The sequence below is a fragment of the Nyctibius grandis genome, chromosome 14 (genome assembly GCF_013368605.1).
Source record: "Nyctibius grandis isolate bNycGra1 chromosome 14, bNycGra1.pri, whole genome shotgun sequence".
Taxonomy (NCBI): domain Eukaryota; kingdom Metazoa; phylum Chordata; class Aves; order Nyctibiiformes; family Nyctibiidae; genus Nyctibius; species Nyctibius grandis.
Genome location: NC_090671.1, coordinates 11,150,511 through 11,171,617, shown reverse-complemented (window position 1 = coordinate 11,171,617; position 21,107 = coordinate 11,150,511). Strand labels below are relative to the sequence as shown.

At 39.4% G+C, this 21,107-nt stretch overlaps 1 protein-coding gene across 2 annotated transcripts in view; it reads left to right on the top strand.

The window, feature by feature from the left end:
- TMEM132C (transmembrane protein 132C) overlaps window positions 1–21,107 on the top strand; it is a 205,241-nt gene that overhangs the window by 134,277 nt on the left and 49,857 nt on the right. For both annotated transcript variants that reach the window (XM_068412795.1, XM_068412794.1), the window contains one exon: window positions 20,272–20,455. In XM_068412795.1, the coding sequence (XP_068268896.1) occupies window positions 20,272–20,455 (184 nt within the window). The remainder of the gene's footprint in view (window positions 1–20,271; window positions 20,456–21,107) is intronic.

The following is a 21,107-nucleotide window of genomic DNA, read 5'->3' as shown; positions in this document are numbered from 1 at the left end:
GCAGGGAGACAGCTGAAAATAGCAACGTTAATGTGAAATCGATAGTCATGTTTGTTCTTATTCCTTTCTAGTGTAAGCAGGTGACAATCCTCATTCCCATCTTTCATTCTCTGCTATGTGACTTAGCAATAATAAACTCTTCCTTCAAGCTCAATAAGGGTGTTCATAGAAACTTTTTATTGCAACTCCTTTGTTTTAACTGGAGTTCAACAGTTCCTCGCTGCCGCGTTGTGGAACTGGGCCAAATAAACAGCGGAGTAGTTCATCCATCACTGCTTTAATTTTGTGCCTTGAAGGAAATGACTAGTCTAGGGAAACAGCACACAATGCAGGTTGAACAGCCGTCTCCAGGCCATTTAACATCAGGGGAGGCTCGTAACGAGAGGTCTCGGTGCCCTGGCCCATCGTCATAATGTTTCAATACCCAGTTTTATTTGGGGCGATCTCCATAACTTTCCAGAATTACGTCACCTTCCTTCTTTTTCAATTTGACAGTGAATTTGATGCTGCTGAAAAGTGGCTGTTTAGACAGTTTTGGAAACTGTAGAGTTTGTTGATCAAAGATATAAGGAACAGCAGCACCTTCTTCTTACTGGTCCTTCCCTGTGATATTCATTGACCAGAAGGACAATAAAATCTAGAAGTCCATATAATTTTGAGCACTACATTTTTTTTCACACTTGTAATGCTTGATGGAAGCAGTTCTATTTTGATGCCGTTGCATTTTTTGGTGACAAAAATGCAATTGGAAAATTGCAGCCAGTGCTCACTCTTACTTCTGGATCCAGATGACATGGATGCAAATTACCGAGGTTTATTGCAGTAACATGCCAGTGGAAGCCAGACAGAATGATAGTCTGAGTCCACATCATTTTACTGCATAAGGATTGTAGCTGTTTTTCCTGTTAACATTTCCCACACCAGTCAGCTTGACCATATACAAAGTCTTCAATAGGTATGATTGAGAGAGAATGTAAATCCATATGGATATGACTGTGAATAGAAATCTTCTTGTAGGAGGCTGTGAAGGCTTGATTGCCTGTGTTGCCATTTCTTTCTCAAGAAATAGTTCCCACTTCCAGAATTGAAAACCTTTTAGGCTACTAGCTTTTGTTTAAAGATGGTACTGCATGATTTTTTTTTAATCCATTATAATTAACTGTATATTCATTGTTGTTAATGAATTTAGAACAATGGAAAGTGTTCAAGTTTATTCCTGCAGCTGGATCAGGAGTATATAAAAGCCTTCATTTTGTGATTTCTTAGCTTTAAGATGCATTAAACATTCGTTGCACTTTTTGGATAAGATGGAACTGGACTGGTTAACATGCTCGTAGATGCAAATAATTTTTAAAAGATTGGATTCCCACTATATAACCTCACTAATTTCCTTTATAACAATGTCAGAGTACTCAAAGCCTCACTCATATAGTAGGCAGAGCTCTACAAAATCTTTGGTACTCAATTTAACCATGCACTTATTGTTTGCATCCCCATTTCTCCAATGGACTCCTGTATCACCTTGGGCAAGTCATGTCATTTTTCTGTTCCCCAGCTTGCATATCATAAAATAAGCTAATAGTACTTTACTCTCAAGAGCTGTGCATAAAATATTCTGTCTGAAAGCAGTAAGAGAGAGGCATTAGTATTGCTATTGTTGCTGATGATATGTTTTTATTTAAGCAGCATGTTCTTATGGTCTTATGCATCGTACGAGTAGACCCACTGAAGGCAGCAGGACTGTTTACACATCGAAAGTGGTTTGCTGGACAACGGCCAGAAAATAGGGATGAACCTATAACTAGTAGATATTCCCCAAGGCATTTAGCAGCAGGAATTATGGTTCAGAACTGTGTTAGGAGGGTGGATAGATCTATAAATAATAGTCACCAGGATTTAATGTCATTCAGGAGGCATAGTCTACTTTGCATGTAAACAAAATGTAGGTCTTGAGGGAGTCTGTGTCTAGGCTAAATCTGCTCATGTATAAATCCTCTTTTTTAGGCTTTATATTTTGTAATCATTGTAATTTAAATTCAGCTACAGTCCACAGGATTTGCACATTTTACCACCATTAAGGAAGTCAATAGGAGCTATGCATCCCACTCACTGTAGCAGCCCTTCAATAATTAACTCTTTCACATCTCCTAAATCTGGAGTCGGGCACAGCAACAGCACTTGAGACAGCCTTGGAGAGCATTCAGGCTGGGAATACACATGTGAGGGACAATTAATTCAGCCGTTTTGTATTTGTCGTCTTACTTCTGTCTTCCTCTCTTTCCTGCCATACTAACCTACTGACTTTGTTGTTGCTGGGTAAGCAACTGCTCCTGCAATTATCAGAAGGTTGGCCCATCCCCTGTTCACTTCTGTGCCAGGGGATCAGACTGCCAGGCAGCACATTCCCTGAACCCTTCGATTTCCTTCTCATGTTTGTTTGGCATCCTTCCCATCATGCTCATTACATAGTATTAACCAACTGCATGTGTTCTCCTGGCTAAATGAGTTCTTCAGACTAAATTAATCACTGAAAGAAACTGATACTGGGAGGTGCATCCCCAGACAATAAAGCTTTCCACCAGAAAAATATTCCGTTCTGCTATTAACCCTTTTTGTAGTTCCTTCAAGTGTTTTCATTTTATGTTGAGAAAGTTGTGAATGTTTTATAGTAAACAACTTCCCAGGAATGACAAATGTTGCTTTGCCCATTGAAAAGAGGAGACAGATGTTCCATGGAGAGAGAGAAAAATACCCAGGATTTTACCACTTAGCCATGTTTCGGGTTTTTTTCCTGTAGTTAAAAGTGTAGAATTGAAACCTGCAGGAGTGGGAGTGTTGAACATTACTTCACCTCAATCATCCCTGCTAAGTATTATGATTGCAAGGAAGGGATCCTTAATATCCCTGTTACACGTGGAGCATTTTATTAACTCAGAGAGGCACTTGGGGTTGGCTTTTTTTTTTTCCTGGAGGAAGTAGTAAAATTTGACAGATAATTTTGTAAATGAAGACAGTAAACAGCTGTTGAAGATGATAATGTCTGAGTGGTTTTGTTGTTTCTAAGAAAACTTAGTTACACTCGTTTTAGATTAATTTTTCATTGTCTTCTGTTAAATGAGAATTGCTTACATGGCTGCTTCAAATGGAACCCTGATAGCTTTCCATCTACTGCCAAAACCATAAAAGACGAAAAAAAATCAAATGCATAAAAACATTTATGAGCAGTGATACAATAAATTCGTGCTATAGTGCATTTTAATTTGATAAATTAAAGTTTTGCTATGCAGCAGTTTGTGTTCATGCGTGAGAGAGGCATACACATTAGCCATTTAAATTCAATACTGTGTTGAACAGCAGTAAAAGCAATTCTGGCTGCTATTGGGAGCTTTTGGTGTGGTGGTATGAAATTCCCCAAAAGTCTGAGATGCAATGTGGGAGAATTGAAATGAAACGTACTCGTGGAAAAGGAAGCACAAGGATAGTCTTGCAGCAAAGCCACCAACCAGTGACTTAGAAGACAGAGCTTCAGTTTGCACATCACCCCCAGATTTCCCGTGTTACCTTTGTAAGTGCTACTCGGGAGCGTGGACAGAAGGGGTAGCCCTTGCAGGCCAGGCACTGAAATGGGATCTAGGTCCAGTTTCTAGCTGCTGCAGATATTTGGTGTGATCTGGAAGAGGTCACTCTGTTTTCTCTGGGCCTGATTTTCCATTTATGAATGGAACTAATAAACATCTTTTCACTCTTTCTGGTTTGTTTTGTGTGTGTGGACCACAAAGTCTCCTGGTATGTGAAACCATCTTCTACTGTGTAATATCCCACTTAGCACAATGGTGTGCCAGCATGCAGTGAAATACTGTAAAAAGAAAGAAAGGAAAATAGTTACAAAGAGTCTAAGCCATAATTCAGTCCTGCTTTGAATTATGTTAGAGGCCTTTAAAGCTTCTGCTGACTTTCTACATATGGATGATTTCACCCAAGATGGATACTTCTTTGGGTCTGAGAAAGTGCTCAGGATCTATTGTTTGAGAGTTCACAGAACAATCAGGCAAGTGTGAATGAAGGTCATTTGTTTTGTTTGTTAGATCATACACTTAATAACACTTGAGTCCTGTTATGACCTTTTACAGAATTTTGTTTTGGCATAAATGTCAGGAAATGCAGCTGGGAATGAAAATATTGATAAATATATTGCCAGGATTTAAACTGTAACTTAGGCTTACTGGGGAACAGATATTTAGTCAGGCTTAATTATTTTTGAAACATTTCTCATAACCTAGTCCTTCATATAAATAGTTCTGAAAATGTTTCTGAATACCCATTGTTTTCCCTTTGCAAGGCTTGACACCATGAAAAGCATTGTTTGGGAAGGGAAATCACCGCCTCTTTAACAAATTGGTATTTCAAAGTTCACTGCAGCGTCATTTTTTTATAGCTTCTTCACCCAAAAAAGTTCAACTCAGATGTGCCAATATATTTTTAAGGAGCTCCTGTTTTTCTTCTGTTGAGCCAATTCTCTTGACAGGCTTAATAGAAGGACAGGCAAGACAAATGACTGGTGTGAGATCATACAGTTAGTCCGTGACCCCAGAAAGGGCTTTGACACAGACTCTTAACGCTAGAGCACGTGGTCCCTCCGTAAGCCAAGAGCATACAGCTAAGGGAGATGCCTGCTGCTTAACCTGGGGCCACTTAGCGGAGCTTTGAAGTAGGGAGAGAAAAAGAGGCAGCAAGTGAGCAGGGAGAATTTATCCGTAAATAGAAGATCTGATCTGAATCCCCTTTGGCAATGTTCCCCTGCATGGAAAGGGCCCAGGTTATGTGGTTAATATCATAGGAGGTTGATGGTAGATCTTGGCTAGCTGAGGATAACATAAATCTGATGTGTAGTTTGAGAACTGAGAATGGGGAAGGGAAGTAGCTGTAATTTAAGCTTGACAAATTCAGCCTGTCCAACATGTTTTCTTGCGTCTCTGTTACTTCTGACTGTATATCTATGTATACACATACACACAGCATTTCATTCACAAGTTCGAGGTGCTCAGTTCTTTGGCTTGTCACAGATGTTTTTGTGCTTGCCAGTAAATTACATCAATAACTCCAGAAGCCTTTTTTTTTAATCTGCTGGCATAGGTAGAACATGGAAGTAGTGTACGATAATTTAATACAGCCAGCTAAGATACTCTCTGTTTTTTCTCTTCCCTTTCTCTGTCCATTTCACCAAGACATTTTCACTCTGTGAACCAGATCATCAGCAAGAGGAATCAAATAAAAATCCACTGATGTCAGGAAATAATGTCAATTTACAGGTGACATTTACTGAGGATGAAGAGACAATCTCTGATAGCCTAGAGCACCTCTTACTTCCCAATATTGCCTTAGACACAATTTTGTCTTTATATTTGAATATTTGGAGGTCTGTATTCCTGTAAATCCCTTTTTCTATATTCAGAACGCTCCATCTGCTTTGGGAAACCCTTTAAATTAGTCATAAAGGCCAAGTCTCTTTATAGAAAGAACTGGATAGCACAGACATCCTATTGGCAAAAATAAAAGCCAACTTTCCAGTGAAATGTAATTCCTGGAAGAGTTGGCAATGCTGCTGAAAATCATTAAGAAAATATTTGTCTGTTTTCAAAAATCTTTTAGATTGAATGTCATGTAGATATGAGCATGTTTAGAATGTATAACAGACTCTGAAGACCATCCCATCCGGAATAAATTAACCTCTTTCTTTCTGTACAAATTGTTTATTCTGCAGGCAGCAACAGTAGATCTTTGCAGTGACTTATAACCCGTATTTGACAGTTCTGTATGTACCATGTTGGCTTAGCACTGCTCCCTCACCAGAGCAGCAGAGGTGAACACTCCTGGAAATTCAACTCTTAATGTCAGATTGCTCTACAGAGATTTTTATCTCTGCATTAGCCAGAATGTAAAACCTGTGGAAGTGAAAGTTTTTGTTCAGGGATTTTAGCATGAATTCCGCTGAACCAACACCACCTGTGTTTCTGTTGTGATATTCGACACACCGTATTGATCAGGGTATTTCAGGTAACCTGAACGATTCAGGTCACTTCAGCTACAACTATTTTCTTATTTTGTGACCAAAAAAATTTGGGCACAAACATGTTTACTTTCCACGGCCAAGCATGGACAGTCACTCAGCCATGTGCATTCCTGAAATCTCTGATGAAATAATCCCCAAGCAAAGAAAGGATTGCTGTTTGTCATCCTGTCCTTTGCAGCCTGATGTTGAATACTCTGCCAAGTGATGCTAAAGCATAGGTCTTGTCCCAGGTGGAGGTAATAACAAAGGTACAGAACAGCGGAGAATCAGACTGTGACCCAATTCACTGAATTTAGGGGGAGGAGAGGGACAGCAAAAGGAAAACCCATCTCATATGCAGTGCAGCCAGGTCATCTCTGGGAGCAGATCATTACAGTTGGTGGAATATTCAACAGCAGCCTATAAGCAGCTCTCTGCTGGGGGAAAAGGTCGTGTCTTGCTTTGCCTTGGGCATCAGAAAATACTTTGAAATTACCCTGGCTTCTGTAAGCTGACAGTGCCGCTGGAGAGAGTGGCTGAGGGTGCAGGAGAGGTGACAACGGAACGGTGGCCCCACTCCCATCAAAATCAAAAGCAGAACGCCGATTGACTTGAATGAAAGTAAGGTCAGGACCGAAGCGTCGCAAGTAACATATGTCAGTGTTGTCACCATGCTGATTTTTCAGACACAGGAGAATGGTTAGCGGTGTTCACTGTACAGCTTCAAGAGTTTTGAGAGATGTTGACACATATTTTCATAGATGGATCATTTCCTGCACGCTACGGTTTCTGTATTTAAAGAAAAAGTGTTGCATGCTGAGAGGAATAATAATGTGTCCATGATTCACTCCTTTTATAATCTTGTTCTGAAGGGGATGCATCTGACAGATTGCTACCCCAGGAAAATAAAACTAGATTAAGGATCTGTAGCTGGGAAGAGGCCGGAAGGGGCAAACTTCTTTATATTTGTGCTGTTCATTTCCAGGACCACCCGGTCTAGCTGGCTGTCATCCTTCCCCCTTTTTAACCTTTTTTTCATATTGCTCCTGCAAGGCTGCTTTATCAAATAAGAATCCATGACAGTGTTCTTGTATTTGCTCTGCAGACAGCTCCGAGTGCATTTTCCCATTGACAGTTCAGATGAGACTATAGCACAGCTTGGGCTGACAGACATCTAATGGTTGCCTTTAAGAATTGTCTCTTATCTGACATTCACACAGCTGTGGAGTCTGTTCTGCTGGTGTTCTCATACAGGAGCAATTAACAAGTGTAAGAAGATTTCTTAACATACAGACAAAGGTGTAAATGCAATTGAATTACCCCAGTTGAACAGCATGTGGAGATGAACTACTGGGGCTCAGCTGAGCAGTGGTGCTTTGGCAATCCACAGTAACATGGCCACTTGCACCCCTAAGGACAGGTCCTCTGACTTGGGGTTAAAGAAGGAATTGTAATTATTACAATTTAAATGACAAATGTAATTTTAAAACTCTCTGCTGGCATCAAACTTTTGCTTTCTGCAAAAGTAGTTGAGGCAGCATTACAGGGGGGCAAATTGGGCCAAGAGAGGGCTGATAGACAAATTGATAGGATTGGAGATCTAGAGATTTAGTAGAAAGATCATTAGCAAGTAGTTACTACTGATCCAAATCAAATCTTGTTTATAAAATGAAGGAAACCTTTATGTATGAAATTCACACCAATTCAGATCATGTGTAGTGTAAAGCACAGAGTGGGATGTGGGTAGTTAGTTGAAAATAAACTTCACCTTTAGAAAGCAAAGAACCTGAGCACGTGGCACTGTCACCCCTGCAAATGTCATTGAGCTTCATTGCCTCCTGCAAGTACCTTCCAGAAGAGGACTGTAAATCTCATAGTGTACACTCTTGTGAGGATTTCCCTGTAGGATTGAATTTCTACTCTTTTCCTGTTCCATTTTCACTTAGAGAGAAGATAACCCTTCATTTTAGTTTTGAAATTAAACTAATTGGACTTAGTTATCTACCGGTTAGAATGGAGCAGCAGAAGGAAGCCTATCTGTGATTCAGGGGTGAGTCAGCAGGCGTTCGCCTTGTCTGCAGTCTGATTCTTGGAGCTCAGCTCTGATACATGGATTTGTGTAGGACAAAGTCACGCAGTGGTGAATTTCACCCCACATGACTGCAAATCATTAATTTCTACTTCTTCCCATGCATCCCAAATAGCTGTTTCAGAGCTGTGCTGCCACCAGCCTGCTGATGACAGATTATGATTTTATAACAGATAGTGTTGTCACAGATGCATTATCTTAAGCTTGTGTGTTCCTCGTGAACATGATTACTCCTGCTTCTTTGTGTTCCTTCTCATTTCACTGGGCATTGCACCACTCTAATCCTGCATGCATACACTATATGTGTAGATGAGCTTTTGCTATTGGCTTTGCATTTCTTCAGAGCCTTGGAAAGCTGGACTTTCATCAGTCTAATTCCACCTGTCTGATCAAGCAAAGCGTCAAAAGCGAGCAGAGAGCAGGAGTGGTGACTAATGTTGTTCAAGATTTCAATAACAAAGGGAAGGGTTGTTCTTTAGATTCTTTTTTCCTTATTTTTGACAGTCCCCCCTAAATGTCGTTTGTATAATTACACAGAAACCTATTTTGATTCCCCTAGTGCAGAAGGGCATAGAAAGAAGGGTATAAAAAGGCAGTAATGATTCTTGGAAAAAAATCACAGTAGAATTTTAAATCTTCGCTTTGGGCTGTGAGACAAATGTGTAACTATATGGTGCATAGAGAGATTCTGTGCTAGACGCTTGTTTATTACTTTCCGCAATAAAAAACTCACGGTTGTTTAAACAGTATTCTGATGTCATGCAGCCTATGGCTCCCCCCAGCACTCCTGCACTCTTCCTGGGGGCCAAGCTGAGATGAAATATTTTCCCTAGCAATGAAAAGTCACCTCTATAAAGCATGACATCTCTCAAAAGCCTCATTCAAATCCATTGTGTTTTCTTACTTTGAATTGGGGCCTGATTTATTGAATTTGAAACTGAGACTTCCCAACAAATTAGACATAGCTGTTTTCTAACTGAGGTGCTGTAGGGAAAAAAACAGATTTGGACAGGACCAGAGATATCAGAGTCATCACTTCAAAGTTGCTCTTGGAGTTTATTGGTAAGTGTTTTGTCAGTCGAGGAGGCACTTGCTTTTCTCACAGGCCATTTAACGTTAGGATTGTGTCTCCTTCATTTGTCTTCTTGAAATATTGAGGACACATTGCTCTTCATGTGCCTGACAGTCAGACAGGAATGTCTGCACTCTGCCTGAAAACTGATGTCCGCTATCAGCTCTTAGAAGAAACATTTTAGCTGCAAATACAAACATTCAGTCGTCATCCAATGAAATCTTTAAGAAGCAGCTGGCATCTCCTAGAAACTTTGATGAACATTTTGCTTAAAGAGTTTTTTTACTATAGCAAATATCTTCTGTATTTTCCTGCTTTTTCATTCTATTAAGCAGAAGTGTCAGATAGGACTGCCAAGAAACAAAGATCTGGGACTTCTTTTCTCCATGCAAAAACGCTGAGTCTAGATCAGAAGTCTCCATCCTGCTGGTGACGACATCTTCATTAGTAATAGAGAATGACTTTACCTTTTTTTTTAACTCCACCCTAACACTGAACTGCTTTTGCTCCACAACTTACTTTTTTGGTCCAAAACAAAATATTTTTTGTTGTGAAAATTACAACATACTTGAGAAAAGCAGAACATTAAAAAGATTAAAAGTTTTTGGACAGAGCTCTCATGATTACAATTGTAACACAACGTTATAATGTTGCAATGGGAGAAAAGTCAATGATAAATACATATAGTACCCTCAATATAGTGGACATAAGGAGGACAAAAATATAAATATCCAGAAGTGAAAGGGTGAACTTGCTAGGGAGATGCTGAGTTATGCAGAAATCCAAACATAGATAGTTGGTGTAATCTCAAATCTATCAGCCTTGACAGTATCCTTTTAAATGACTCCTTAAAAATGTTAATTGCACATCATAGGCACTTCAGCAGTGACATTTCTGCCATTTAATGTCATGGGGACATTTTTCCTTTTATTATCCTTGAACAGGAGAAGTGAACTACTGGAGTTAGCCACCAAATAACTGTATCATGAAAAGTAATGGATCTACCTCCAATATTTATGTTGGTTCTGCTTTTAATAAGCTGCTTTTTAAATTTACAATGAGTGAGAGCTCCGGATGGTGTTAGGAAGGCAGAGTTGTTAAGCTTTGCTTTATGAACTGTAAAATAAAGGTTTGTCCATCAGAATTCCAGAACTACAGATGCTGAAAGCCCTGGGGTCCATGATTTTTGTAAATTTGAGTAAGAGCTGGTTTACAACTGCAGACTGAACATGTTGGTCACAGTTTCCCTAGGATATTCACTAGTGTCAGCTCTCTCCATCATACATTTTTGTTTTAAACATGCAGAAAGAAGGGGAAGGGAAAAAGAAATGGAAAACAGAAAGGGAAGAAGAAGGGAAAGGGAAAGTGGAATAAAACATCCCAGCAACCACTGCTGGCATTTTAGGATTTTCCACTGTGAACTGAAAATGGAGATCCTTCGTCTAAGGTGGCTCTTGCAGCTTCCTCTCCCTCTTTACCCCTTCAGGGGAAGTAAAAAGATAGAGAGGAAAAGGTAAAACTTCCATTTTTGTGGTTCTGTAACCTATATTGCCTCTATCTTTAGGAAACTTCCCTCCTTATGATGGGGTGTTTGGATGTTACTCAGTCAGATGTGCTGCCTTACTGTTTTCCCCATCTCAATTGAGTTCTTTGATTAATGTCAGTATGCACCTTATCCTACACTTTTCTGGCTTTGGGTTGGGTTTTTTTCCTTTCATATCTTTTGAGGACAGATTTGGTAAACTGCATGCAAAATGTACATTGAGGGATATTAAATGTGTGTTCCCCTTGGATATCTAAACTTTTTTTTTTTTATGGTCACCATGTAAAGGCCAGCCTGATGGTGCCAAAATAGAGAATTGGGGGCTGGAAGGCTTAATGTGAGTAACACTTTCAAAACTCCCCTCACCCTCCTGTTCTTCACACTTATCTATGCACAGCCGAGGTTTTACAGTGCTTGTCACAGTTTTATACTATAAACTCTCAATGCACTGCAGCAAAGCTGTGCCAAGAGATGGTAAAATGTTCCTTTGCAAGTTTGACCTTCCAAGATCATACTGCATAGTTGCAGTTTACAGAGATTGTGAAGGAACAAAATATTATTACTCAGCATTGTGATGATAACTTCTGGACATATGTATCAGAGTGGACCAGTCTACAATTATCCAGGACAATGTCCTAAAGTGTAAGTATACCTACAAATAATCAGTAGATCAGAATTAGGCTGCTATACCTGACTCTGCTCTCCTGTCAGTATTCACCTGTATCATTCCCATTTATGTGGCGTTTCAACTGAGCTCAATATTTATCCTACTGTTACTGCTCAGACTATCTTTTCCTTAGACTAGTTTGGGTTTCTGCTTTACCCTAATTGTATTTTTCTTTAGCATAGTAAAGACCATGTGAGCAGCATACAACATTAAAGAGAATTTACAAGAAAGGGGTAGGATTAAAAGATTACGTCATATATTCTACAAATACTAATAAGGGGAATAATATGGTCTGAGACAGGAGATAAGACCTGAGATTGGGGAAAAGGAATATATTCCTGCTGCAGACTGCTCCTTAGTGAAGCTTGCAAAAATATATTGACTTTCTAGAAATAAAACTACTTCTCCACCTTCCCCGGGCGGATATTCCCTAGCTCTAGGTTGTACACAGTATTATTAAATTCTCTGCAGCTTCTAGTCTGAGGGACTCCACACAAACTGAGTTTGCTCTGTGATGAAATTGCAGCTGTTGAGCTTATTTCTCAAAGGATGCAGCTCATTTCAAGATCTTTTACTCTCTATTTAGGCAGCCTCACAGACACCTAGAAAAGCTCTTCAGCTAAATTGGAGGTGTCTTCAGATAGCTGCCAGCAACCAGTTGTTGATCATTGCTTCTGATCTGAAAAATCCCTTTACCTTCTGTGTGCACTTGAACTTGAAAAGCTGCAGTCGTGCCCAAATGGAATGCAGGGGAGAGCATGGGGCTGTCGCCCAGAAGCTTGACTTTTCATTGCCCCATGAACTTTGTTCATGGCCAGCAAGTTTGAAAAACTACTTTAGTTCACCTTTGGGTTATTTTCTTCATTGTTTCACCATAATATTATATGGTTAACCTCTTAATTATATGGGGTTTTTTCCTTTACTATGCCGTTAAATGCTTTCTTTCCATCCATTGCCTCTACAAATTGCAGATTTTTTTGTCAACTTTACATACCTGATGAACGGCTAACTTTCTTTTTTCCAGTAGGCAAGTGTAGCTACCCTGTTGAAAAGGAATTAGGGATCTTTATGCACAAATATTTTTGGAATTTCAAGCATAGCCCAAAAGCAGATATGCTAGCAGAGCAGTTAAAAAAAAAAAAAGTAGTAAAAACTCTAGGAACTGGAATCTGAAGACACCTGACTGGTAAATTAGATGTGCATATCACACATCTGATTTACATATGCAGTTACATATAAATGTGATTTGTCTTGCCACCTGATTCATAATGCAGTTTCATCTTCAGTTTGTTTCAGAACAGGTGCAAATGCCTGATACACTTACATCTACATGAGCAATACCTGGAGGGATCTTATGCATAGCAATGAGCAGTTAGGCTGCATCCCTTTCTTGGATTGATGTGGCATTTGAGGGCATAACAGACCACAAGTGTCTGACACAGTACAATATTAGTAACCAGTTATTAAAGAAATCAACTGGTCATGTCAACAGCAACTGACACATCTTCACTGGAAGGCGTAACGTGTTTGGGGCTGCTCCAGTAACCAGACACCCTTCTACATCTCTGTGCCATTTTGATCATATTTTCAAAATCTCATTGCTAATTGTGGGTGCCTTGATTTTTTTTATATCACCCCACAGAATATCAGTTTTGCATGCCGGAGTGCATGCTCAAGAAATTGAGTCTTGAGTCATTGTCTCTTGAGTCATGCTACATTGTAGTTTCTGCAAGTAGGGCTTGGTATGAATGGCAGACACAAGTGGGGACTGAAAGAGGAGGCTGAGTCCGTCCAGCTCATAAATGGATTTAGTAAATGAAGTACCTTGTTCTGTATGAATTCCAGGGGTACTGTTGCTTATGAATGGGATAAAACACACATGCAAGATATTTGTAATCAGAAAATCCATTATAAAGGCTGCTTTTTCAAAGGTGTTCTCCTGTCTCTGAATATGTTTCACTGGCTGCTCCCAAACTACTAAAGTAGGCAATTGAAAGTGAATGATAAAATATGCTGTTGTGTATTTGATCTCATCTTGCTGCTTTTAGCAGGCTGAAAGAGCCATATAATCTAATGCTGATGATCGGAATGATTCTGACTTCCTTTCTCCATTTGAAAGCACTGGGTTTGGAGTGAATCTCTGAAAATCTTTGCTCAGGGTCTCCTTTCCAGTGATGTACCTTGAGAGATTTTCAGTGCTTAAACATTTGCTAACTCCAAAAGAGGAAAATACTGCTTATTTACAGTGGTTCTGGAGAGATTCCAGCACTGAATGAACGCTAAGTAGAAAATGTCCTTCTCAGAGGCAGGAAGAGATGATGAATCACTGTGAAAGTTTATTTCTTGACCAATCTGCCTGTGTATTTTGTTATCTGAAATTATAATGAAGACATTAGCAGACTAATATCTTGCGCAAAGTGAATGGAAAATGAAATAAATGTGGGAGATGATGATGGCTCAGTACTGGGATTTGCGCATAGCCTTTAGATGATGGCACCAGTGTGAGGCAGAGGGTCGCATGCCTGCTTCCTTTGGGAAAAGGGAAAAATCGATCTCATCTACCTTGTGCCTGGATGTGATGTAGTATAAGAGAAGACTAATGAGCCTACTGTCTTGACTGCAGCATTTATTGGTGATTAGTGACTTAAAAATTACTCTGCATAGAAGGAAGAAATCCATGAGTTATTGCGATCCCCAGGCAGGTCTCCTTCCTTTGGGGACTATCTTGTTCAGCTTTCTGCCTGTCCAATAGAGGAGCATTTCTGTTTTTCTGTGCTCTAATTAGCAACATGACTTTCGCTGTTTGTTCTAGGATAGCAGTTAACATCACCGAGATTAGCATCTGTGGGCAAGGCTTGTACAAAGAAGTCAGATAGGCACAGCATACTCTTAATTTTTATTTGAGACTAGAAGCAAAAATTATTGTTCACATTGTTCAACTGGGAAATAAAGGCACAGAAAGATCACTCCCCAGGCTGTCTCTGTCTTGTGCTACCCAGAGAGTGCATATTTTGACAGCTAAGAGTTTCCCTTGCAAATGGGACCTCTCAGCATAATGCAGTGGTTGAACCATGAGTGCTCTTCTGACTCTTTCCTACATGGCGTGTGGTTGAACCCAGCTGAGATGCTGGGGCTCTGGACCAACATGAGAAAGGTACCGTATTCAGGTGCCTAAAGTAGCAGACTGACACCAGAGGTTTTTAAAGCTCCATGATGCCTAATTCCTATTGATTTTATTTTAGCTGTAAGGATCTGTATCTTCATGTCTTGCCTGAGGTCATTAAAGGATGCTGTGGAAGAGCTAGGAAGTAAAATGAGATTTCCTGTCTCAGTCCAATACCTTAATCAAAAAGCTATGTTTTATATCCCAGTTTATGACAAGAAAGCTAAGAAACCTTATTAACTAATCTAACTCTCATCTGGACTATATGAAGAAGTCAAGTACAGCACTATATCATCCTTTTGAAGATATACATGCATATTATGTTATGTTGCTCAAGAGTTTGCTAAGTTATACCTTGGATATTTTCCTTTGATGACCTTCATAATACTTTTAATATGGTAGTTTTCCATGAAATTATGTCCTTCCTATCTGTTAATTGTCAAAATAGATCATCCTTTTCTTTCTCCTCTGCTGGTTTTTATGGTTTAAAGATGAAAGCCAGGCTAATATTGCAAAATAAGAAATTTAAAGTACATTTTGTCTCCAGTAGTTGGCATTCTTCTTTAATTACCACATCCTTTCCACGGTTTTGCAAAGGGATTGCCTTTGTAACAGCTCTTATTAAGGACCTGCTGAAAGAAACTTATATTAAGCATTTTGTATTCCATTTGATCAAGTCTTTCAGAAGGGAAATGGATGGCTTAAAGTCCCAGTGGTTGATATTACAGCATTTAGCTCATAGATATCTGATTCAAAGCAGCTTGGGTTGCTAATGTCCCACCCTTTGTTAGCATTGAGTGCTGACTGTGTAAGTGAATTGATGTGTAAATTGCTGCTCACTAATTTAATCATCTTTAAAGTCATCATCAGTCACAATTTCCAGATAAAGTTCTGATCTCTGTGTTTTAATTTTTCTTAAATTGCTGTGATTTAGTCCTGATCCTAGGCTGTGTCCATTGAAGATGGCCCAGTTATCAAATGTGGTTAGGAAAAAGCGCAGGAGGAGCAAGAAATTGAAAATAGCAGGTATAGAGGAACATATGTCCTGTACCCCATTATAGTATTTTCTAAGATGTGAAGAGGCATTGGTGTATACATCTAAGTGGGCTGAAGTACAGATTGCTCTGGGGTCCAGTTTGACCTTCAGTTTTTGATGAGAGTTTGTCTCTGTACATGGTAGTAACATACTTCACTACATTAATTTTAGTGAAGAGTAAGATGTGCCATGTAACTGAGGGATAATGGGATTTGTACTCTTTTCAATTTTTTATGTCATTTAGTAAGTGCTGATCTTGCATTAAGATGTCACTGTCAAACTAGATAGCATTAAAGAGGAAAAGAGTTGCTAAATTTTCAGCAGGTCGAAGTATTCTTGGATCCCTAGGCACTTTCAGTAAAAATCTGTTGGAATAAAGAATGGCTAAAAAATGTTTTTAATCTAGGCTTTTTAAAATTTCTCTTTTGAGAGCCACTGTAATAAATCGAAATTATTGATTTAGCCTGTAGCAGTCCTAAAATTCACTCATTTAAGAGTCGAAACTGCTCTGTTACTCAGAGCAATAACCCAACACTTTGAAATCTCTCATCAGAGATTCCTGGTCCGCACATGTAGACAGGCATTTGACAAAGATTTCTGTTTGTTTATGGATCTTATATCAGCTGAGATCTCTGTGCTGCTTTTCGTAGTAATTGCCTGCCTGCCTTCTCCCACTGCACCCTGTGGAAGCCTCTGCAGCCCTCAGCCTGTGGTTCCCTCTGTCTGGGCTCGGCTGAGCCCTGGCCACGCATGGCCAGTACAAGCCATTTCAGCATTGACAAGTTTAACATCATTCCACCTCTTGCTAGACCTCTGCAGAGAAACACAATCTGTTTGGCATTCAAGCATCTGTGGTGTTACCCACGTTATGAGTCTATCACGGGCTTACGTGTGGGTTGTGTATATGTGATACCACGTTTTAAATCACCTACTTTGAAGAGAAGGTTAAGTGCAGCTTTTGATACAGCGACTCCTGGGTATCCATAAAAGAAAAATCTCCTTCCAAGGGTAAATATTTCCCAAGGCACTAAAGGTTTGAATTATCAGTAAATAGTTGCAAGGGAATGCTTAATATCATACTCAAAAATATTCTAAAATCAAGAATCCTGGTTAAATTAACACTAGCTGATATGAAAAATATGTGTTCTATCCATACATTTGGCAAGAGCTGGTGAATTCCATGGCAGTTTCTCCCTATGTCACTTCTGTTTTGCCTTTTAGGCATTTTTTTATTATCTTTCCATTAACAGAATATTTCTGTTCCACCTTCTTTTTCTAAAACTGCGCTCCTCAGAAGCATTCACACAGCTCTGCAGCACAGTTCCTCCTTGTTCTCCTGGGATAGTAATTTACTGCTAACCTATGCCAGTAGTAAATTACTAACCCCATCACTAACTGGCTGCCTAAGCTGCTGTAACCAGTAAGTAGCACCTAATCATTGCCCATCTGCTCCAGAAAAGGAGTAACTATGGGTTCAGTGCTCCTCACTTGTCTGTGTGCTCAGACCCAGAGCCGGAGTGGCTGTTTAGTAGATCAAAGAGAGTCCTTATTCCCTTGTGCAAGCGCATGGCCCAATCTAGCCCTGAATGATTAGCATATTTGTAAATTAAAATAAATCCAAGGAGTGAACTGGCTCAGGGGAATTCTCAATCCAATCAAATTAGACTCATATATCCACGCCAGAGCAATTCCTTAGAAGCCTTGTGTTCATGAAGCTTCATTTGTAATCACTACGTGCTGTGTACTTTAGAAAAGTTTTATAATTACTTGCTGTTCCGGCTGCTGAGCAGTACTAAATGTTAGATATTAAGGAATTGCTGTTTCAGTCAGTGAACAAGCTCTGAACATTAAATGTGCTTCATGAGAAGTTTTTTCTCAGCCATTACACATCTCTGAAGGCATATTTTTTTTCAAGTGGATGCTTTCCCAGCTGTTGATCATCTCTCTGTTGCTTCTTATGAAGAGAGGAGGAGGAAACTGGTGATAGTGTGACATTGTATAAAGGCTTTATCACTGTGGAGGGAGATGGGTGCATTACTCACAAATGCAGCCGCTGAAATAATTATGCAGGTCATCCTGGAAAAGTACCAATAAAACTTTCATCTTATACCATGCATATTTTTGGACATTTTTGTATCATGCATTTTACAGAAGAAATATTTTAGCAATGTTTTACAGCATTCTGTTAAAGAATTTTCGTACCATTTTTCATAGCTCTCCACCACTACAGCTTGATACCTTGGGAAGAAGCAGCCTGTCTTTGTCATGGGTCAAGAAGATATCTGGCTGAAATAGCTTAAAGAGAGGTACCAAGTGCTCACTGGGAACTAGAAATCCAAATTAAACGAGTGTTTTTGAGGCAGTGTTGTAAATGGTGATAGCAGTGATTTCTTTCACAGAAAAGCTCATCAACTGTCAAAAATATGCCTCGTATACAGAATGATTTTGAAATTTAAGATGCATATGCTGAAGACCATTTAAAACTAGAATCAAGTGCTGTCGTTCCCATTTCCATTGATACCAGAATGATGGTCCAGTGGTTAACAAGAGATTTGGAAAAGCACAAATCAGTTCCTTACCCTGTCCCAGTCTACCATATGACCTTGTGTGTGTCACATAGCCTCTCCTTCAGTCCTTGTGTGCAAAATTGAGATAGCTATGTCTAGAAATTGTCTGAAGGACCAGGGCAAATTAGGTGGTGTGAATCGAGAGCTGGGAGCCAGAAGGAGATGATCAGCACTCACCTAAGTCAATGCATCAAGAATCAGTGGGCTGGCTGGAAATGAGCTCTTTCCCACGCAGAGCTCTCTGATCCTACCAGTAGAGTTGTGGGGCTTTTGTTGTGAAGCTACACATTTCACATCTGCTCAGAGGCTGTTTAGAGAAGTGTAGCCTTCTTGATCAGGACAACTTTCCTGACATATATTATCTCTTAGAACAGCTTTGATGTGTGCAAAAATTTATTCTCTATTTAGCGTAAGTGAAAGCACTCAGATAGTCAATCACATGTAAAAACTTTTTCTCTGTCAGTTACTAAGCATCAGATCTAGAAATGGTGAAAATAATGGCATTTCAGGTGTCATTAATCTACGGGATAATGGTGCCTTTAACAGCTAAATGAACACTGTGGCTCAGGTGATTCAGGTATCTTTGCATATAATCACGCTTTCAAATAAATTACGAAGTTCAATCTAGTATGTATTCATTTTGAGATGTCCCAGAAGTGTGTATACTGCAGTTATCACAGTTGCCTTGTATTTACAAGCTGTAAGATTTATTTAGTAGGAACTCTTCAAATGGGAATAGGTTGGTCTTGAGTTGTGAATTACTAAACCCATCCGTCTATCCCATTACTACACAAAATCGCTCTTTAAATGCACGGAGGAAGTATACCACTATTGCAAAAGTGTTGCAATGTCTCTCTTTTGGCACAGCAAGAAAACAGCAAGGAAATAAATTTAAAGCATTAGGCAGTATTAAGACTTTTCAGAGTAAGCCATCCAACTGAAAACCCATAATCAAAATAATAATTATCGGGGGAATGCATTTGCTTTCAAAGTAATCATGCAAAGTAGAGCACAGAATATGTCTTAAGTAATAAAAAATGGTGATTTCTGTTCAGAGGTAAAAAGAAAATCTAGCACTTGAGAATATAAGTGCTTTGTACATGATCCGTTCTTGATGGATTTCTCAGAAATGGGCATTCGTGTATTGTACATTAAAAAAAAAGAGGAAAAAATGAACCTGTTATGCGACGAATGTGTCCAAAGGTGTGATGAAGCTGGGATTGGGTTACTGAAGCTAGGAAGATGCCTGTCTTTCTCTTAATTTTAAAATTATTACAGTGTAGGGTTAGGTTGAAGTAATATTCTGTGAAATATTAAGACTTCCTACACTGTAGAAAGACATTTGGAAAGTTCCAGAAAAGTTAATGTGTAATCTGGTGCAAATAATTTGTACTTTTTTTTTTTAAATTAAACTAGCAGTTAGTCCAGCAAATTTCTTTCATATTTTTTTTATTTCTGATGTAATTAAAGAAATTTAATGTGAGGCTTTGTTCTTTCTATTTGGTCTCAGCTGCCTGGGTTTTTAATTTCCAGAGTGTACCTCTAAGTTTAGACTAATCTTGTCATTTTGCCATTTAATCATGTTAATTTTTTTGATGTCTTCCATGCAGCATACAGGAACTTCAGTTACACAGAGTTTCATTGCTAAGGATTTATGTGATTTTGATGGTGGATATATACAATGAATCTTGTTTTTCTTTTTGGCTGTGCTAATTCTGGGCTCTTCAGTCTTCATGAGCTGGACTGGACTTAACTTTGGTTGATTGGGCTCAAATCCATCTTGCAGCAGGGTTGAATCATACTTGCAAAATCATGGAAAAAATGTAATGGAATAAGTATGTTTTGCTTTGATCAGATGCAATATCGTGGATTTTATCCCCCCCACATAGTGTTCATAGCAAGAGCAGCTGACCCATTTTGAATAATTCCAGTTTGTGTGCTCTGAAGAAGCTGTAGATTGGAAAAGGCCTTGTGTTGTATCTGCATATAAATAGCTGCATTTTCCAGTAGCTGATATGATTCACTTCATTTGCCTTCTTCAGTGAAAGTAATAGCTCTTCCCTTTCCCTGTTTTCCTCTTTTCAGAAGTAACAGTTTATTCAATGAGGTCGTGCAGATGAACTTTGAAATAGCCAGTTTCAGCAGCCTTTCTGGAACGCAGCCCATCACCTGGCAGGTGGAATACCCTCGGAAGGGGACAACAGACATAACCTTGTCTGAAATCTTCATCTGCCAGAAGGATCTTGTTGGAATTGTTCCATTGGCAATGGTAAGAAACTGTTTCAGCATGTTGCTCCATCCAATCTGTATGTGGGGTCTGAGAAATCGTATAGCAGGCCCCAGACAGACTTGCAAAGGAGTGCTCTCTACCCTTCCTCCCCATTTTATAGCTGTATAGGTCTACTTGCTAAAATCATGCCCACATTTAATGGTCTGTACACATCACACATTTTCAGTTCTTATAAACATACCACAGAGGAAAGGGATGCTGCCACTTTAAAAATCTCTCTCAGACTTTAAATCCTGAATTTGTGTCATGCACGGTTCCCTCCAGGCTGCCAGCTGGTAACACAAAGCCAAATAGATTTACCTTCCCATTTCTAATTGCCATTACATGGCTTGAACTTGCAAACTGTAGAGCAACTTTAAAGGGCCTCGAGCACCTTCTGCTAAAGACTAAGTTGCTTGATCCTTAGTAGGCTGAGACTGATACTAATTTTGCTGGCTGTTTACCTAATAGTGTAAGAACGTGTGGTTTCAAGGAAGAAACAGAAAATAATAATAGCCTCGATAATGCAGTTAAGAAAAATGAAGTCTAGACTTTCATGTGGAAAAATGCCTTGGGTTAAAATCTGCTTGCTCTGCTCAGTGTTGTAGCACCAGTTGTGGGCTACCTACCTCCCCGTGAAATCATACCCATT